This window comes from Callorhinus ursinus, unplaced genomic scaffold (assembly GCF_003265705.2).
Source record: "Callorhinus ursinus isolate GAN/ISIS: 27379988/994484 unplaced genomic scaffold, GSC_fseal_2.0 scaffold65, whole genome shotgun sequence".
NCBI lineage: Eukaryota > Metazoa > Chordata > Mammalia > Carnivora > Otariidae > Callorhinus > Callorhinus ursinus.
Genome location: NW_027397127.1, coordinates 5,860,477 through 5,882,060, shown reverse-complemented (window position 1 = coordinate 5,882,060; position 21,584 = coordinate 5,860,477). Strand labels below are relative to the sequence as shown.

Sequence of the window (21,584 nt, the reverse complement as noted above, 5' to 3'; positions counted from 1 at the left end):
GTTAAAAAGTACAGACTTAGCTATAAACTAAATAAGTCATCAGATGTAATGTACAGCATAGTGACTATAGTTAATACCGTATTGTATATTGAAAGTTGCTAAGAGAGTAAAAAAAAAAAGTTTTTATCACAAGAACCAAAAATTTTATAACTATGTATGGTGATGGATGTTAAATAGATTTATTGTAGTGATCATTTTATAATATATATAAATATCAAATTGTGTTGTATACCTGAAACTAATGTTATATGTCAATTTTATCTTAATAAAAAAAGAATTTATCAAAGGTTGACATTTGAACAAATGTAGATATTTGTGGCTTAAGTCTATTCAAGTCCTATCAAGCTTTTGCTTTGTAAATAGAATTTTCCTTTCTCAGAATGATTTACAAGATTTCTGGCCAGTTTGTTGATGTTCTGAGTACACTCTTCTTATTTTTTATTTCTTCTTGCTTACCTTTTTGGAAGCTTGTTGTTTTCTCTGAAAGTGTATGAATGATAAAAACTTAGATAAAACTTAAACTAGCAAATTGTAGTCCTTTTCAGAAGCCCTGGTGAAATATTTACTTTCTTTATACAATATAGAATAGGGCCATAGAGTGGTAAGAACTGTAGTGGGGAACCAAGTGCTAGTTGAAATTAAGAGATTAGGGTTGTTTGTAGAACTTAACATACTTTATCATAAATCACCAGGAGCTTGTTTATTGCCTTTCAAGTTTACCATTAGCAGACTATTGGAATTTTCTTCTTGTTTTTCATTTTGATATATAAATGTCATTGGTTCATGAATAACAAGAAGAATTATGATAGTTTATTCAAAGCTTTTCTGTGTTAATATCTAAGATGGAACCAGTTCAATCCAGAATTTAATTGTATACCTATTATGTGTGTAAAAATGTGCTAGATGTTATACACAAACAATGAATCATGGAACACTACATCAAAAACTAATGATGTAATGTATGGTGATTAACATAACATAATAAAATTTTTTAAAAATGTGCTAGATGTTTGATTTATAAGGGTTCGGACCAAAATACATATATTCCCAGCCCAGTGGGATGTAAGGAGAAAAGGAATTAGTTGAAAAGGCTTTTGCCATAATGCAGAATCATTTGAGTCACAAATAGATGATCTTATTCACCTAGACAAGCACAAGCACTAAATGGAGAAGGAGGTATTCAGTAGATGATGTTGAACACTGACACTTTGTTGGAGAGGTCATGATCCTCATGAGCAAAGCAGTGGACACTGATAGATTTAGAGTTACAGCATGTTCTCATTGTTATTGGGGAAAACTTGTTTTAACTTGTGAAAGTGGGTATGAATTCTAAGGCTCTATTAGAAGGAAACATAATGCAAAAGTTCACTGAGCGAAAGTGGTTACATATGAATTGTCTCTGACTCCAAAGGAATGTTCAGTGTAGTTGAAGAGTCAAGACATGCATATGTGAAACCGTTATTGATTTGACAGAATAAGAACCTTCCCTACATTCTTAGCATAAGCTTTCTTTGTCCTAGGAGGCTTCATGGAGGATATGGGATTTGAGATGTTCACTGAAGAATTGCTAGACTTATTCATGTTAAGATTAAATTTACTTTTTGCAGTAGAACCTACTGTAACTATTGTTTGACATAATTATTGTAAGCAGTGAATTTCATTTGTAGCATACTAGGGATAACAATCACAGGTTCAAATCAGACTGTTTGGATCCAAATGCAGACCCCACAACTTATTAGTTGCAACACTGTAAAACGGGATAGTGTATTTCTTAACCAAATTGTTAAGGATTAATGAGATAATACATTTACATATTTTAGAAATAGCATGAACTCTGGAGTCTGACAGACTTAGTTCAAATTCTAATTCTGCTGCTTGCTAGAGCCATTAAGCACTTGAGTTCGTCAAGATTCAGTTTTCTCCATTTATAAACAGAGATGATCAAGCCTAACTCAAAGAGCTGTTGTGATGATTAAACAAAGCCTTTTCAAGTTAAATTTCTACAAGTGATTAAACAAAGCATATTATGTAAAGCACTCAGCAGAGTGCCTGACATATAATAAAAGCTCTATAAATAATGGTATGTTGTTATACAATCTAAGTCATGTAGAGACTCCGTTTTATCTTCTTATTCGTGGTTTTAGGGTGAACCTGGTCTGCCCGGATACCCAGGAAACCCTGGAATCAAAGGTTCTAGGGGAGATACTGGTTTGCCTGGATTACCGGGGACCCCTGGAGCAAAAGGACAGCCAGGCCTTCCTGGATTCCCTGGTAATATTCCTTTTCTTAAATGCTTCCTTCTCTCCTTCCTATCTACTCTAACCCAAACCACAGAGCAACTTATTTGGCAGACTGCTATTCTGTTTCCCAATGAGATACTGATGAGCAACGTAATGTTGAACCAGCTCTTTAACTTTGCTTTGCCCAAATTTCTTTCTGTATAAAATGGGAATGAGTATTACCAGCTCAGCGGGACAATATCCTCTGGGCAAAAACTGGTAGAGCATTTTTCATTCTTTGACTGCTAACCACAAGTCAATTAAGAGGCCTTACTATTTTTGTAGGTGATAATATACACTACCAGATCTTAGCCTGCCGCTGCTTCTCTTAGAAAAGTTGTGCTCCCGCACACAGTTGGGTGGTAGCTTTTGGTAGGACAACTGTTCATTTCTTTTATATGACAAGGACTGAGTCGTGCAAGCAAAGGGACTTAGCATTATAGTCAAGTAGGTAGCCTGAACTACACTGTTATACTATCTGCTCTGTTTATGCTAGTATTTACTTTGCCCGTTTGTTTGTCTTTTGGATCGCACAGTGGCATGGATAGAGTGGGCCTTTGGTTATCTTTTCCTTAACGTTTTATTGAAGTATAATGTAGAGTAAAATCTACAAGACTATAGATGAGTTTTTACCCGTATATATATATATACATGTACCCACCACACATATCAAGATATAAAATAGTTCCCTTGCCCCATAAAGTTTTACCCATGCCCCTTCACAGTGAAACCACACCCCCCCAAGGTAACACTACTATTACCATCAAGTAATTTCACCTGTTTCTGAAATTCATATAAATGGAATCATACAGTATATATCCTTCTGTCTGGCTTCTTTCACTCATGCCTGTAAGATTCATTTGTCTTGTTGCATGTGTCAGTAGTTTGTTTTTTTTTATAATTACTCTGTAGTAGTCCATTGAAGAAATACATAATAATCAATAACCCATTCACCTGTTGATGGACTTCTGGGTTGTTTCCAGTTTGAGACTATTTAAAAAAGATGCTATTAACATTCTTTGACATGTCTTTTGGTGGACATACATACTCATTTCTCTTAAACAATAACTTGATAGTAGAATTACTGAATCATAGAGTAGGTATACGTTTAACTTTAGTAGATGGTGCCAGTTTTCCAAAGTGGTTTTATAAATTACAGTCTCACATGCAATCTGTGAAATGTTCCTGATGGCTTGTCGTGATGATATTGTGGTTAGTACTTTGTATTGTTAAATGTCCAATTGCCCATGTCCTTGCCTCATTTGGTATTGTCAGCCTTTTTAATTTTAGCTGTTCTGGTGGGTACATAGAAGTGTCTCATTGAAGTGTTAATTTACATTTTTAAATGAATAACAATATTAAACACCTTTCCATATTCTTATTGGCCATTTGGATAGCATCTTTTTGAAATGCCTGCTCCATGTTTCTTTGCTCACATTTGTTGGATTGTTTACCCTTTTTTCTTATTGATTCAGGGCAGTTTTTTATATATTCTGGACATGAGTCCTTGTCAGATACATGTATGACAAATATGTCCTTTCTGTCTCAAATTTGCCTTTCATTCCTAATGCTGTTGTGTGATGCCATTTTCTTAATACTGTTGTGTGATGAACAAAAGTTGATAATTTTTTTTCAAAAGTTAATTTTAATAAAGTCCAGTTTATTAATTTTCTTTCATAGTATGTGTTTTTTGTGTCCTATTATAAAATATTTGACTACTCAAGTTTATGGAAATATTCTTCTATTTTGTCTGTAACGTTTAATGTTTAAGCTTTTATATTTAGGTTTATGATTTGTTCGAATAAAAATATTTTTATGGTGTGAAGTAGGGGTCAAGGTTCATTTTCTTTTCAAACAGATATTCAATTGCTCCACACTGGTTTTTTTTTTTCCTTTTAAAGAACCTGGGATCTTCTGTTCTGCTCATCAAAAGACATCATTATGGAAATGAACAGGGAAGCCACAGACTTGCAAAACATGTATCTGACAAATGACTGATATCTGGGATATATAAAGAACTTATACAATTCAATAATAAGATGTACAATCCACTTTTTTTAAATTGGGAAAACTATGAACAGACGTTTCACAAAAGAAGGTATATGGATGGCCAATAAGTACATGAAAAGGTGATCAGTATTATTAGCCATCAAAGAAATGCAAATTAAAACCACAATGAAGTAGCACTACATTCCTACCAGAATGGTTATTATTAAAACAACTGATATCACCATATGTTGTACAAGGATCTGAAGCAACTGGAATTCTGAAACATTGTTGCAAGTGTCAGTTGGTTTGGCAGGTTTTTTCTTTTTAATAAGATGCACCAAATGCCTACTCTGACTCAGCAGTTCCATTCCTATCTAGGTATTTATCCAAGATAAATTAAGACATATATCCACAAAAATACTGGTGCAGAAATATTCATAGCAGTGTTACTCATAATAGCTAAAAACTGGAAGTAGAACAGATCTCCGTAAATAGAATAGATATTCATAATACCTAAAACCTGACAATGACCCAAATGTCCGACAATAGATGAATGGATTAAAAAAATGGTATATCCATACAGTGGAATCCTACCAGTTCTACCAATGTAATATTGTGGTGATTATTTTTATTATGAATATATAATAATGCCAGCCTCTGGATAAATCACTTTAAAACTTAAAATTATTCTTAAAAATATTGAGCAAATACTAGCATCTTCCTTGTTTTTCCCCCTATTCTTCACTGTTTCTATGCTAACGCTATAAATTGTAGGTTTGAGTTGTAACTCTTAAAGCAATGCAGTTTTTCTTCTATTACTAAATTGAACTCTTTATTCTAGGAACCCCAGGACTTCCTGGAGCAAAAGGTATTAATGGTCCTCCTGGGAACCCTGGCCTTCCAGGAGAACCTGGTCCTGTAGGTAAGCATGAAACCTAAGGATTAGTTGTAAAACTAAGGCTCATATTCATTTTGGGAAAGTCAAATCATTTCTGGGAGCTGTGAACAGTTTTAAGACAAGGAAACATGGTGATCATTCACTTCTACTTGTTAGGTACAAAGTAAGCAACTCTTTTTTTTTTTTAAGTGAACAACTCTTAATAAAAGTTACTTAAAATTATTACTTTGGAACCTTATTTGGGGGGGCTCTTTCCAGGGAGAGTTATTTCAGATATCCTACAATTAGTGGAAGCTCTGGTGTTTTTCAGAATGGCAAAGTGTAGCACTGTTGTTTACTGAGTTCTAAAGCAAGTCACTTCTCTGGCCCCACATATGAGGCCTATAATAGCACCCCATTCCACCCCCACACCTTACTCTCCTTGATATTCTAAAGCTAGATTAAAATGAGAAACTGGAAGTTTTTGGATACTGAGTGAATGATAAAGTTTTTCCTTATTAGCCTTTATTCCTTCTGTGCTTCTTTTTCACAACATTTCGTCATTTAAAGGAGTGTCTCAGGGGTACTTTGTGTCATTTGGATAGAACTATTTGAAACTAGTATGGAGAGAATGGGGAATATGGAAGGAAAGGGAATTGGGAGGATAGGTATAACCTGCTGTACCCTGTGCTTTAGGTGGTGGAGGTCGTCCTGGGCCACCAGGGCCTCCAGGTGAAAAAGGCAACCCAGGTCAAGATGGTATTCCTGGACCAGCTGGACAGAAGGGTGAACCAGGTGCTATATTTTTTCATTGTTCCTAATTTTCTAATTTCTTCCTTGTCTTCTTTAACTTTTGCCCTTTTTCACCCACAATGAAATTATATCTTCTTTCTTAACCTCTAAGCTGCTATACACTTTCCCCTTCCTAAGTACCTTCTTGCACTCTACTGAGAATATTACTTCACGTTTATCAATCAGGTTGCCTCGTTCTTATAAAAAACTCCATATCCTTTCTTGCCCAGTTTTTCTTGTGAAGAAGTTACCCAGCTGTTTTTATCCTTTCTGGATGACCTCGTTTCACTATGCAATCTATATTCCATTTATAGATCTGTATGTATATAAAGATATATTTAACACTTATCACAAGTAGAATATGTTTTTATAGTTTTCTCATGTTTGAATTGTGGTTCCATGTTGGAAACAAATCTTCTGCATGTTTCAGTAAAAAACTGAATGAGCCAAAATAATTTGTCCTTGTTTCATTTATTATTATCTATTTGAGAGTTTGGATTTATGCTCTGACAGGTCAGCCGGGCTTTGGAATCCCAGGACCCCCTGGACTCCCAGGACTTTCTGGTAAACTTTCATAAAACATACTAGATCAGTCCATATAAAGAGAATGTGCTCCAGTACATTTATTTTTCCATCTTCACCACTTACTGTTATAAAATGCACATACAACCCCAGAAAACTCAAAGCTAAAGTTGTATCTTAAAGCAGTTCTTAATTAACAATTTAGTAGAAAGAGTTGTGCTATATAAAAATGCATTCTTAAGGAAATTTACATATAAATATCCCTTTGTTAATTTCATAAGTAACTGCTGAGGAAATGATAAAGAAAGCAAAATTGTAGAAAGAGGTAGATTTCACTAAATTTTTTAAGTCTTTCAGCTGGAAAAAAAAATACTCTTTTCTCCCCATGGAAACAAAACCAAGGTAATGTAAGGAAACTCTTTAGAAATATGTACCAATAACAAAAATGGAAAACTTCATATTAATATACATCTTGCATTTTGGGTGGGTATGTGCTCATATACATCTACATGCCCTCACTTGTTCTTACTTTTCATTGTAAGCACCAAAGCGTTAATTGAATGACTGATTGTGTGTACGGATGTGCCTGTTTATGTTCTGAAGTGACCATTAGCTATTCTATGGAAGTTTTTTTCAAACTACAGACATACCTCCTAGAAATTCCTATATCCTTCCCATGATCCCAATGTCAAAATTACTACTTTAATGTGCCACTATTACATCGCTTTCAGGTATGTTGGTGGTATAGAAAAAAATGTTGAGAATAGTTTGTCTGGGTTGGGATTCTAAATCTTGAATAGAATTGTCTTCAGGGACGTACAGCAACCACTGAAGATCAATATCTTCATTAGTCTCAAAATTAGCCTCAAAATATTTCTTTAAGGAATTTCCCCCAGCCATCTCTAACCTGTTCATGCCAATACTTTAAACCTTTCTATTTTTTTTCGATTTTTATTTTCTCGCAGCTACTGATCATGTGATATTTGCTCCGTGTCCTAATACAAAGGGTATCTTTCAGGATCCAAGCTATTATTGTTTTTATATTTCTGTACATACTCTAATAAATATTTCTGTAAGCAGTTGAATATATTTCATAAAACGAATGGGTTTTTTGGACGGGTGAGGAATTTGGTGGGAGACAAAAATGATCCTAGCAAATCCCATCACTTTTTATAATAAGAATGAATAGATTTAGCCTTATAGGCAAGCCTAATACAGGCAGTATCTAATTTGTTTCCTAATGTCACTTTGCTTTCATAGGTCAAAAGGGTGATGGAGGATTACCTGGCATTCCAGGAAACCCTGGCCTTCCTGGTCCAAAGGGAGAACCAGGCTTTCAGGGTTTCCCTGGTGTGCAGGGTCCCCCAGGCCCTCCTGGTTCTCCGGGTCCAGCTCTGGAAGGCCCTAAAGGCAACCCTGGGCCCCAGGGTCCTCCTGGGAGACCAGGTATGTACATGAGTGGTAGGGGAATGGTCTGTTTATTCATTAATTCATTTCATTTTGCTGGCAGGTTATTCAGTTTTTAGGACTTAAGACTCTATGAGAACTTCTTACAAGTAAATAGCCTGGTTTATACCTAGCTCCATCCATTTCTGTGGCATCTAATAATTCTTTTCAGTAACGCCTTTCATCATTTACTTAAAGTTGAACTAAAACAAACCAACTTGGAGGAAAAAAGGAAATAGTGGATTTATTAGTCTTTAATAAAAACATAAAACTATACTGATAACCTGGCAGCAAAATGCCATCTGCATTTTTAATGTGAGCTTCTCAGCATGTCATCACAGAAATCATTTTAGTGATCACCCCATAGATGCTTGTGGTCCATACCAAAGTGTTGCTATGGTTCTCTCATATGATCAGCAAATGTCACCAAGCACAATAAAAAAATTTTTATCTTCTCTAGGAACTAGGCAATCAAATTTATCTTCAGCATCACAGCATGATTAAATTGAATAGCAATCTCTTCATACCAGCTTCATGTCTGTACCTCATTTGGCTTGTGTTAACTGCTCTTGTAGTCTCAAGTTTGCATCCAATGTTCGCTTTTCATTTTGTGTATGTGCTGTGTCACTTCATTTTGCTGTTTGTAAATGCTTGTTTTCATCTGGGATTAATGTTGCTGAGCCCAACCACTGGTGACAGATTATTAACAGATTTTTGGGACTTGATATTCATGTTTTATATTTTGAGAAAGTAAAAACTTGGCCTTCATTGATTTAAAATAATAAGAGAAATCTAAGGTTAAAGAAACAAAACAGTTGTCCTTTTAGCCTTTGAAAGTCTCTGACTCATTTTTTAAATGTATTTAAAAATAAAAATCTCCATTTAGATTACCATAAACCCTGAAGTGATTGGAGTTAACTTTAATAAGATATGCTCTGAAGACATGAATCAAATGGGGTCACATACTTTGTTCAGAGGATCATTTCAAAACCAGATTTTATCTGATCTGACTTGACTGTTTATAGAGGGTGTTCAGAGTTTTACCTTGTTTTACTATTGAAGAAAACCAGTGAAAATCACCTCAGCCATATTAACTCTTGCATGTGAAGAATTGACACCAATGTCTTGCTTGGTTATGCATGCAATAATTACAAAGTAAACCAAACTATTATCATTTGTTATGTTTTAATCAGCACTCTGATTATTTGTTTTTTACTGGTAATGGAGCTCACTGTGGAACATTTTTGTGAAATGTGTCAACGTAAAGACATTAGTCACAAAGGTGCTTTTAAAAAATTACTGTTTCTAAATAGTACGAAGAACACCTTCCTCATGAGTAGTTTGTGACATTTCAGTTTGTTCATAAACTGCAAATTAAAATGGAGTTTTAAACCCAATTGATCTTAGAATTAGTTGTTTTTGAGCTCATGGTAACGATTATTATAAAAATGGTTTTTTTGCCCTTCAAAATATGTCACATGTGCTGTCTTTATTTTAGTGCTGATGCTAAGTGGTAATAATTTGGTTTATCTACAGGTGCATGAATATGAACTTCCAGAGTATTCTTTTATTGAATTAAAGTTTAACTTGAAAGAAGTTAGTGTAATGCTTTAGTTTCTTGATATTGCTAACAATTTTGATATTTTTCCTTTTTGTTAATGATGACATTGGGCCTTGGTGAACTTTGATCCCTATCCAGGTCCTCCAGGTTAGCTCCTTAACTCCAAAGTAGTAACTGCATGAACTTTAAAACTTTTCTTAAATTTTTATATATATTTATGTGTATGTGTGTATATATAGTTATATATATATACATGTATATGTATACATATATGTATATGTGTGTATAAGTATATAATTCTATATATAATTCCTCTCTCTCCATATATATATGTGTGTGTATATATATATATGTATATATATATATATATATACCTCTACCTAATATTTTCAAGTGCTTGAATGTATTTTAAGAGCATATATGCCAATTCAGTTCTTACATGTTGGTCTGTCTCTGAAAACTGAAAGAATTGTAGAGTCCAATGTTTCTATCTATTGGAATAACCCAAAATTACCTAGTTAGGAAAACTAACATTTTAAAATTAATATATTTTTTGTAATTTTTAGTCAAAAATTTATAGTACCCAAAAGTGTGTTGTATAATATTTTACCTTTACCTTCAGAGTAATTTCTTATTTTTATTTTATATCTATTAATGTAAATGAAATCAAACTGTCCTTCAAAAAGGCATTCTTTTTTTAACTTTTTATTTAAATTCCAGTTAGTTAACATACAGTGTAAATTAGTTTCAATTACAATTTAGTGATTCAACACTTGCAAACAATATCCAGTGCTCATCACAAGAAATGTACTCCTTAATCCCCATCACCTGTTTCACGAACCATCAGTTTGTTCTCTATAATTAAGAGTCTCTTTCTTGGTTTGTCTCTTTCTGTCTTTTTTTCCCTAGGCTCATTTGTTTTATTTCTTAAATTCCACATATGAGAGAAGTCATATGGTATTTGTCTTTCTCTCACTGACTTATTTCCCTTAGCATAATACCCTCTAGTTCCATCCATGTTGTTGCCAATGGCAAGATTTCATTCTTTTTTATGGCTCAGTAATATTCCATTATATATATATAACATTTTCTTTATCCACTCATCATTCTATGGACATTTGGGCTCTTTTCATAATCTGGCTACTATAGATAATGTAGATAAAATACTATAAACATCAGGGTGCGTGTATCCCTTCGAATTAGTATTTTTGTATTCTTTGGGTAAATACCTAGTAGTGCAATTGCTGAATCATAGGGTAGTTCTGGTTTTAACTTTTGAGGAATCTCCATACCGTTTTCCACAGTGGCTGCACCAGTTTGCATTCCCACCAACAGTGCAGGAGGGTTCCCCTTTCTCCAAATCCTTGAGAAGGCATTCTTTTTAAAACAATAATATGTATTATCAGATCCTGCAAATATGCAATTCTTGACTTGCCACAACTCTTGTAATTTTTCAGACCATCCCATTTTCACATTTTGGGTTGTCACAAAGTTTTAAATTCTCCTGCTATGAAAATGAACTAGTAGGTATAGAGTAAAAAAATTCCATACAACCAACACAGATTAGAAGCCTCTTACTCTTACTTGAATCATACACATAAAAACATTACACACTGAAGAATAGTTATTGGGAGCTGTCCAATGGAAAATTGCTGCTTCACAGTGAGAGATGTTAACCTAATTAGGAGTAAAAGGAACCACAAATATCTGATTGTGTTTATTATTTCAAGATAAATAGACCTTTTTAAATTTCTAAGGAGGAGCTAAAATGGGGAAAAAGTATATTCCTGAGTTCTGACTATTGGGAATGGCAGGAAATTTTATGAATTAAAAATTTGTAATTTCTCAAGATTCTTTTTAGGAAGCCATCTATCTGAACAGATTCCCTAGTTACCTATTCCTACTTACTACATCACTCCTTCCACAAACCCATAATTTCATAGAGCTATAGAGTATCTGATCTAGAAGTGACCTAAGTTTTACACTTTTCAGAGATATTACTCACCAGACACTTGTTAAAGATGGCAAGACACTTTTTATTTAAGACTATTGCAGTAGGGGAGAGACAGTTGCAATACGGGAAAGAAACAGCTCAGCTGAATACAAGGATAAATGGGGATTTATAGTCAACCAGCAGAGTGAGGGAGTCAGTAGATGAAAAGTTACTAACATGAAACATCAAGGGTAGGTAGATTCTTGCTAAACTGGCCTAATAGAATTCTTGCTAAAGTCAGGCCAAAGACTTAGACATCAAGGTTGGGGGATAAGGCACTTGATCAGATATCAACAGTGGGGGGACTCTCCGTAAACTGACTTGCTCAAGGATTCTTGCTGAAACTAGACTTCAGCATACCAAGAACAGGGCCGAAGAATGAGGCCTAGTTGAGAAGAAGGGTCAGGGGAGCCTATCTAAAGTTTAGTCAAGGGGAGAATCTTCATCACTTATGAGAAAACTGAGGTCCAAAGATGTTAAGCTTGCTCAAGTTCATACTGTTAGTCACTGGCATAGTTGGGAATCTGACTTAGGGCTTCCCAGTGCTCTGTTGTCTGTTTTACTAATAACATATATCATCCTCTGACAAAGGCAGTTGTATGGCTCAATGCTTATGATCTGGCTTCTTATTCTAGTTATAAATATAATAAGTGAAAGGGGCGCCTGGGTGGCTCAGTCGGTTGGGCGTCTGCCTTTGGCTGAGGTCATGATCCCAGGGTCCTGGGATCGAGTCCCGCATCGGGCTCCCTGCTTGGCGGGGAGCCTGCTTCTTCCTCTCCCTCTGCCTGCCTCTGTGCCTGCTTGTTCTCTCTCTCTTCCTATGTCAAATAAATAAATAAAATCTTTAAAAAATATATAATAAGTGATGAAGTAAAGCTGCTTCTGCCATCTTAGGAGACTCTTAGTTACAGCAGACTGGACCTTGCCTCCACTCTCTTGTTTTCTGTTACCTCATAAGTTCCACCAATCCTTATTAACTGCTTCTTGTGTTTTTCCTAAATGGATGTCATCAAAAAGATTAAGACAAGTGCATACTATTTAACTATCACCATGATAAAGAGAAAACTTAGGGTATACTTTGAAGTAATTTTGAGTACTCCCCTTTCTGACTTGCATAGAAGTCTGGTGCCTTGATCACTTCCCGATTTCGGTGTTGGCTAGAAGATTGCTTTCTTCCCTGGCACTAGATTATATTCAAAGAAACGGGGAAGTAGCCACATCACTTTAAAACCAACTTGACATCTTATTTACCAGATGTACTCTAAATTACATAGTTTTTGGAACCTGGTATCTACAGTGTTCTCTTCTTTGCAACAGTTGAAGACTACAACTTTAAGTGGAAACTGGATTTAAAATTGATGTTATATGCAACTGATGAATCATTGAACACTACATTGGAAACTAATGATGTACTATATGTTGGCTAATTAAATTTAAATAAAATAAAATTTGCCAATCAATTCATCAGCTTATCTTTAGTTATTACCACTTATGTACAAGACTTTAGGTATTTTTATTTTATTTTTTTCAGTTAAACTTTGTTAGGTCATTTGAGAAATAATGGATCGAGCACTTCATGTACAAAATTGACTTGGCATATAATTCATTAAAATTTTATCTCTTAGAAATGAAGATCTTAGAAGTTTTGCTATGATATGATCTGAAGTTTTCTTTGTTAGTTACTCAGACTGAAATACATATTTCAGTGACATTTTTCTAAGCATTCTTGTTATTGGTCCTTCTATATAGCAAATACATATATAAAATGTCTTTACTCAAATTCAGAATTATCTTAGGTAGGAATTCTATTTTATTTAACTAATTGTGTGGCCAGACTCAAACTGTCATCTTGAGTCAGTTTGTTGTATGTGGTTTAGAAACCATTTAAACAAACAGAAGCTGATTTTTAGCCTTTTGAATTTCAAATTATCAAATGCTTTAAAAGTTTATTACCTGGAAGTAATAATAATGTTTTATATTTATGTGACATGCCACCATTTACATCATATAATGTACTTTTATTAAGAGCTCCTTGAAGGCAGAGTTTTGGTATAGCTAATCTTTGTGTACCCTGTAGCACCTTGCACATGGCAGATATCAGGTCTATATTTTTTAAATGGAATTTGACCTTTAAAACAACTCTGCGAGGGAGGTTAGGGCAGATAACACTGTTCCTATAATGTGGGTGAGAAAACAAGCTCAGAGACTGAATTGTCCACAGTCCCATAGATGTAAATAGTAGAACCAACAACAGACCCTAGGTCTTCTAATTCCTAGGATTCAGTGCTCTAGCACAATTTATTCTCTCTGCTAAGCTCAATGTTTATAAATCATAGCAAGACTTCTAAGGAAAGGAAATTGTGTTTATAGTTGATTAACATTAACCAAGAGTTGTCCTATTTATAGGCTTTTTATCTTTTTATTTAATGATCCTTTTTTTAATAGTTAATAGCCTGATTTAATATGTGCATTGAAAAATAATAAAGTAAATGTGATATTTTCTGTGTTTTGGGGTAGGATATTGCATGTCAAAATATTTTTAATGTACCCCTTCACTGATGGTCTTCACATTTTTGGAAAATTTGGCTCTTTATTTTAACATTCAGTGGTGAACAAATACATATGGGCTCTTTCTCTTTAAATAACTTGTTATAAGTAATAATTCACAGAAGAAAGCTTCTTGATGAATTATGAAAAAAATCAGAATGTGGCTTCATAGAATGATTTTCAAAGAAGGCAAATAGAAGTACAGTTGGTAATAGCCATTGTGTACTTATATTTTAATTTCTCTAGTCACCTGTGATCTTTGTATTTTTGTCTAATGAGGCCTTTAAAGTTAACTGTACCTCTTTGAGGTGGTCTGAACATATCAAGAAATTTGCACCTTGAGTTTTTACTAAAGGAAGGCAGAGGCCAAGATACATGTAAGCATTTCTCTAAAATTATCCCCTTGTGAAGGGAATGGAAGGCAATCAGTGAAATGGTACTGTCTTACCAACTTTAATGTTTGAGATGCTAACTTTCAGAAAGCCACAGTAGCAGTGTTAACATGATATCTTTAGTAGAGTTTTCCATTTTTTGGATTAATGAAAGCGAGCAGCTTATTTCCTATAATAAGCTCTATTTGAAAATGTTTGGCTGTCTACACTTCTGTATGGTTCTGTTTGCATACTGATTACGCTGTAGATATGAGAAATGCTGGCAAAGAGGATTATTGTTTAACTTGTGCTATAATGTGAACCACTTCTAACTCATAATCTTATTTTGTACTGTGTGATGTCTGATACTGCTAACATCGATCTTTGGGCTTTGGTGAACTCTGATCTTCCCAGGTTTTCAAGGTTAGACTCTTCACTGGTCAATTCTTTTCTTTTTTTTTTTTTTAAATGTTTTGTATGTATGATAAGAGAAATGCACTTTTTTTTTTTTGCTGTAACTCAGAAGTCATTGAAGAGGGCTGTTATCCTCAAATACTACCTGCTCTGGTATTTAACATATTGGTAAAGGTAATGTGACTTGTTTATAATCAAGTTTGAAATGACATTAGGTCTTTGTAGCTTCATAATAGGTAATCCATATGTGAAGACATGTTGATTTTTAAATGCATATACACTTGTTGTTATTTTTAAGACTGCATTAAGATTTTTAGGTAGGCATCTGGCCTATTTGTAACCTCTGCATATTGATTTTTGTTGCATAACATTGCTCTGATATGTGTTTATGTGGCTATTTTAAAAAATGGAAGAGGGTTAATATTGAGTACTATTAAAAATAAAATGTATATGTCCCTTATGTCATTAGCAAGTCATTAATTTAAATTTGAGGGACTCCAGAATGGAAGGTCTGAATTAATAACATGTAAATTTCCCAATATTTTCTTTTAATTGCAGAAATAACAATGCCTATAACATGCCTAATTTTTTTTCAAATATTCTGATAACTTTTCAGACCGGGGAAGAGGATCATAAAAGATTCCTTTTTTTCCCCATCTTAATCTTACTTCCTCATTGTTAGGCTGATTAACAGTTTATTTTTTTCCCCCAATAAGATGATTTACTACCTGATTTCTAGTCCAAATTATACATTATAGATGAAACTAATAATTGTGCTTAGAAAACCCTATCTAGGGGTGTGAGCTCAGCAGTTGTTCTTGTTTGTTTATTTTAGTGCAAAATACTCCAACCCTTTCTTTATGATTGGGAAGAGAATTTCTAAGTGTGTCTGTCTGGTTGCTGGCCTTGGGTGACTATATAATTTAAACTGTTTAAAGATAAAACAATTGTTATATGGTTGTGGACATGCTTCCTCTTTCTCATGTGCCAGATAGAATAGTGTTATATTATGAAATCACATAGAAATAGCTGAAAGATTTAAAATGGACTCATATTTTAAAGGTATGTTCTTACTTCCAGTTTTACTAATAATGAAGGTAATAGTAGTAGTAACAATTTTTAAAAACCTCTTACAAAGTTCTTACTATGTACCAGGTACTGTGTTAAGTAATTTATACATATTATCTTATTTAATCCTTGGATCAACCTGGTGAAGTATGTACTATTCTTGTTTCCATTTTAAAGAGGAGGAGATTGAGGCCAAAGAGATTAATAAATTTCCTAAGGTCTAACAGCTAATAATTATTGGAGCTGGGATTCCAACCCAGCATTCCAGCTCCAGAGTCCAGCATTCTTAATCCATATGCCATGCTGCCTTGTTAGCATTCTTAATCCATATGCCATGCTGCCTTGTTAGCATGTAGTCATTGATTCTGGGTAGAGTATTGGAAGGGAACTAAAGTCTGAATTTTATCTCAGATCAGAAAGATGACCCTTTGTCCATAGGTAAGCATGAACTCAAGTATTCTAAATTCATTTGCCTATAATATTTCCTTCAAAAGTAATCACTACATACCTTCCTTTTTTGTTGAAACCAATGAAAAACGAAGGTTACCAAAGAAGAAAATGTGTAAGTGCTAACTGTTGCTTGTTCATCATTTAGTGCTTCATAATTAGTTTCTTAAGGCAGAACTAGTTGGTCTTAGCTTCAGCCACTGCTTAGCAAGCAAGTAACAGCTATTTCCCATCTAGCGACCAAAGGTGTGGCCACTGATAAGATCTTGTTGGTTGTTTAATGGACCTGATATCTTTATTTAGAATGAAAAGTTAAAAACATAGTATAAGGAAAAGAACTTAGCAAAATCCTATTTTAAATAATTTTATTTATTCACCAGACATATGCAGAATTTTTCTTCAGAAATATTTAAAATGCAAAGAATATGAAAACATGTTTAAAATAAATTCAAAAGTACTATATTGAATTAATAAATTTCTGACACTAAAATATTACCATTTATTAGTAAGCATGTCACTAAAATGAAATTAAACAGTTTAAGTAACTATCTTAATTGCATAGTAATAGAAGCTGAATAAAACTACTTACAAATACTACTTACAAAATAACTACTTATAAGTAAAGCAATCTGGGGCACCTGAGTGGCTCAGTCGTTAAGTATCTGCCTTCGGCTCAGGTCATGATCCCAGGGTCTTGGGATTGAGCCCCACATCGGGCTCCCTGCTCCGTGGGAAGCCTGCTTCTCCCTTTCCCACTCCCCCTGCTTGTGTTCCCTCTCTCGCTGTGTCTCTCTCTGTCAAATAAATAAATAAAATATTTTTAAAAAATAAAGCAATCTACTGTTAATTACAATGAGACAAATGGCTTGAATCCCTGATTGCCCTACAGTAGTGATGCTTAAAGTGTGGTCTGGAACCAGCAGCTTTAGTTAGAGGGCACTTATTCGAATGCACATTTGTGGCCCCCCCCCCCCCGCCTTTCTGAATCCAAAACTCTGGGGGTGAGCCCAGGAATCTGTTTTAACAAACTCTCCAGGGGATTCTGATGTATGCTTCAGTTTGAGAACAGTGCCCTATGTATGGTGTTTGTTTCTTTTCACTTAAGTGAAACACTTAGGGATTACAGAAGCAGTCTTTATTTTTATGTCTTGAGTCCTGTCTTCAAATATGAGCTTATGAGATTTAATGTTTAATAAAATGCAAACTAAAAAGGACTGCAGACCAGTGTTGATAACAAAAAGAACCCAGCCCAATTTATATTAGAAAGAGAGTTAGCATACGTCTGTATGTTTTGACATAGTCTGGATTTTATCCTGCAAACTAATAGGATTTAGAAGACTGGTATTTTAGAAGCCAGGCTTTTATACTACTCTTATGCTATACTGAAATATGGCCATTTGTTGTGCATTGTCAAGGTCTACCAGGTCCAGAAGGTCCCCGGGGTCTCCCTGGAAATGGAGGTATTAAAGGAGAGAGAGGAAACCCAGGCCAACCTGGGCAACCTGGTTTGCCTGGTTTGAAAGGAGATCAAGGACCACCAGGACTCCAGGTATGAAATGAGAGTAGAAATTTGATGACAAAGTGGTGTGGGTGTTTGCATTCAAAATGAGAATTCTAAGCTGCATTATTTTTATTAGTATTTACTGGTCAAGGCTCTATGCATGCCTTACTGGTGAATTACAAAAGAAGAAAAAGGCAAGTTTTCTATCTTCTTCCAACTAAAGGGACTTAGCTACTTTATAGTTAAAGGGTTCCTCAGAAGACATTTTACCTGGAGTCATTGATATGTATGTTATTTAGGTTTGAAAAACCTTCATTTCAGTAAAAGCAAATTCATAAAAGAAGATGCATATATCAGAGCATTACATGTGGATGAGACCATTCATAAGGAAGTAATTATAGTTGAGTGGGGATATTTTAGGCTTTGGAAATTAGATAGAGTTAGGGTCAAATTTCAGCTCCACTGCACACTTCTGCTTTGCGTCTATGAGGAACACAGACAGACACTTTAAGTTTCTGTCTTCACCTGTAAAAAGGGCATAACATATCCCCACATTTGTATTCATGTACTTTCCACATTGGTTTGAGTGACCCAGAAAGTCACATGCTTCTTTATGGATCATTAACACTTCTTGCATTCATTCAGGAAGATTGTTGTTAGATCTCACAACCAACACAACCTGGGCTCAATCTTTTAACTCTGATGACTGCTTTATAGCAGAAAAAAGAAATAAAAAAACATCTAAAACGGTAGTCCTTAAAGCTTTCCAACAACTAACCTTTTTTCCTCATGTCATCACTATTCTAGACACATATTCTTAATTTTTGAGTCCTCTCTTTATTCATTCTCTACTTAGTCCCTCCTCATCCATTTCCCAGGTGCTTCTAGTTCATATGTCTCTATGCCTGATTCAAGACTACTGCCTGATAGCAACATTTTATAAATCTAGTATTATCAAGTTTTATTCATTTTCTTTTGTGCAAGTTAGTTCTTACATTTGCACCTTTTCTAATTTTTTAATGGAAATAACATTAAACATAGAAAAATTCCAAGAATGGTAAAAAAAAAAAAAAAACCTTTCATGTATCATTTACCCAGATGGACTAGTTGTTAATGTTTTACCCCATATGTTATGTGTGTATATATAATTATATATATATATATTTGAAGCATTTGAGAATAAGTTGTAACTATCATGTCTTTTTAGCATTAAATACTTCACTGCATGAGATTTCCTAAAGTTAAAGATATTCTTTTATGTAATAACAGAACAGTTATCAACTTCAGGAAACTAAACATTAATATAAACTTTTATTTCTACTTTACATATTCTAATTGTGTTGGTTGACCTAGTAATTGTCCTTGATAGCATTGTTTTCCTCCAGTATAGACCAAATTATGCATTGTATTTAACTGTCATAGCACTCTATGCTCCCTCAATCTGAAACAGTTGCTAAACAATGTTTTTTATTTTTTATTTTTTTTAAAGATTTTATTTGTTTATTTGACAGAGAGAGACACAGCGAGAGAGGGAACACAAGCAGAGGGAGTGGGAGTGGGAGAAGCAGGCTTCCCTGCCGAGCAGGGAGCCTGATGCGGGCCTCAATCCCAGGACCCCGAGATCATGACCTGAGCTGAAGGCAGACCCTTAACAGCTGAGCCACCCAGGCGCCACACTAAACAATGTTTTTTTTAATTTCACGATCTTGACATTGTTGAAGAAATGTAGCCCCTTCTCGTTTTTATTTTATTTTAATTTTTTAAAGATTTATATATTTATTTGATGGGGGAAGGGTAGAGGGAGAGGGAGAGAGAGAGAATCCCAAGCAGACTCTGTGCTGAGCGTGGAGCCCAACACAGGGCTCATCTCACAACTCTGACATCATGACCTGAGCCAAAATCAAGAATTGGGCACTTAACAGACTGAGCCACCCAGGTGCCCCCTCCACTATTTTTTAAAACAGAATGTTCCTTCTTTTTTTCTGCTATTTATTCATTCTAGTTATGCATCCGCAGCTGGAATACTACATGAGTGATGTTGTGTCCTCCATCAGATATTTAGGCCCACAATGTCCGTCTGCCCCTCATTGATGATCTTAATTTTGATCATTCCAAGAAGTTGTTATCTGGTTTCTCCACTGCATGGTCACTATTCTTTCCCTGTAACTAATAAGCAAAACTATGGAAAGGTACATTAAGATCATGCAAATATACTGCTCCTCATCAAAATTTCCCCATTTAATATCTGTTTATGATTTTTGCCTCAACCAACCAATATGGTGGTTGAATATAGTGAATAGTGGCAAATGATGATTTTCTAACTCTAGTGCTACCTCCACATATACCAGTTGGCCCTTTGGTAAGCAAAACCTCCCTTCTTTTCCATGTATTATCTATTTATTATTAGTATGGACTCATAAATTCTTTTTTTAATGATTTATAATTTTTTTAAACTGTTGTCTATTCCGATGCTCAAATTATCATTGATTTGGAAACTTCTTCAAGCTGGATCCTGTCTTTCTAACATGCCCTCCTTTTTAGCCATTTCTTACATGTTGAAATATGTTCCAGGTTTGCCCCTTTTTCAGTCCTACTGATAAAAGTTTCATTGTCCCACATTTATTCTTCCTTTAGGTACATTCTAGACTTATTCTCAACTCTTTTTTTTCCCATAGTTTTCCTGGCCCTCAAACCCAATTAATTAACAGGCCCTGCTATATTTGTTGCTAAGTCTTGCAGACTTTAGCAGTTCTGTACATGTGATTCTAACCCAAGCATTTATCACCTCAGTGCTATACTTTAAAAAAAAAGTGCCTTTGTTCATGATGATAAAATAATAGCTGCCATTTATTAAGTACACACTACATGCCAATCAGTTTTCTAAGTACTTAATATGAGCTATCTCCTTTAATCCTCACAAAAAAAAAAACCCATGAAGTAGATACTATTATTTTCTCTTTGTTAGAGGTGAGAAAACTACGAATCAAAGAGGTTAAAAAATCAACTCAAGGTTACACAAGCTAGTAAGGGGCAAAATTGGGATTTGAATCCTAGAAGTTTGACTCTAGAGCAAGTGCTATCAGTGAATATGAATACTGTATAATTTCATTCCGTTCCCCTTCAGTTCTTTTCTAAAATTAATGATTTTATTTACTTAGGGTAATCCTGGCCGACCAGGTCTCAATGGAATGAAAGGAGATCCTGGTCTCCCTGGTGTTCCAGGATTTCCAGGTATTTGAAGGGTTGTTTTTATATTGAACTCCTTTGGGATAAGATACCCATTTTCTGATTTGACTGGCAAACGCTATGGCCCTGTTACTTTGCGGTGCCATTTTATGTACCTTCTTTGCAGGCATGAAGGGACCCAGTGGAATACCTGGTTCAACTGGCCCTGAGGGGGATCCAGGACTTGTTGGCCCCCCAGGTAAGAATTACTCCAGGAGCGAGTTATATCAGGTTCTTAAACACATTGAAGAATTTGAAAGTTTGCATTCTGTTTTTGAACTAAACTTTTAGAGTCTCAATCCCCAACAACTGAGAGCAAGTAAGCAAAACTCTCCCTCTATTTACTGATCTCTCAACCTGTCTATTTTATTAAGGAAATATTGAGACCAGATCTTTCTCTCTCTTTTTTTTTTAAGATTTTACTTATTTATGTGACAGAGAGATAGAGCCAGAGAGCACAAGCAGGGGGAATGGCAGAGGAAGAGGGAGAAGCAGGCTCCCCACTGAGCAGGGAGCCCGACGCAGGGCTCGATCCCAGGACCCGGATCATGA

General features: G+C 34.9%; 1 protein-coding gene across 1 annotated transcript in view; it reads left to right on the top strand.

Moving 5' to 3' along the window:
* Window positions 1–21,584, top strand: part of COL4A5 (collagen type IV alpha 5 chain) — a 233,304-nt gene that overhangs the window by 197,879 nt on the left and 13,841 nt on the right. The window contains exons 37-44 of the mRNA XM_025853713.2: window positions 2,145–2,271; window positions 5,110–5,190; window positions 5,842–5,940; window positions 6,451–6,501; window positions 7,720–7,905; window positions 17,722–17,855; window positions 20,966–21,038; window positions 21,160–21,231. Of these exons, the coding sequence (XP_025709498.1) occupies window positions 2,145–2,271; window positions 5,110–5,190; window positions 5,842–5,940; window positions 6,451–6,501; window positions 7,720–7,905; window positions 17,722–17,855; window positions 20,966–21,038; window positions 21,160–21,231 (823 nt within the window). The remainder of the gene's footprint in view (window positions 1–2,144; window positions 2,272–5,109; window positions 5,191–5,841; window positions 5,941–6,450; window positions 6,502–7,719; window positions 7,906–17,721; window positions 17,856–20,965; window positions 21,039–21,159; window positions 21,232–21,584) is intronic.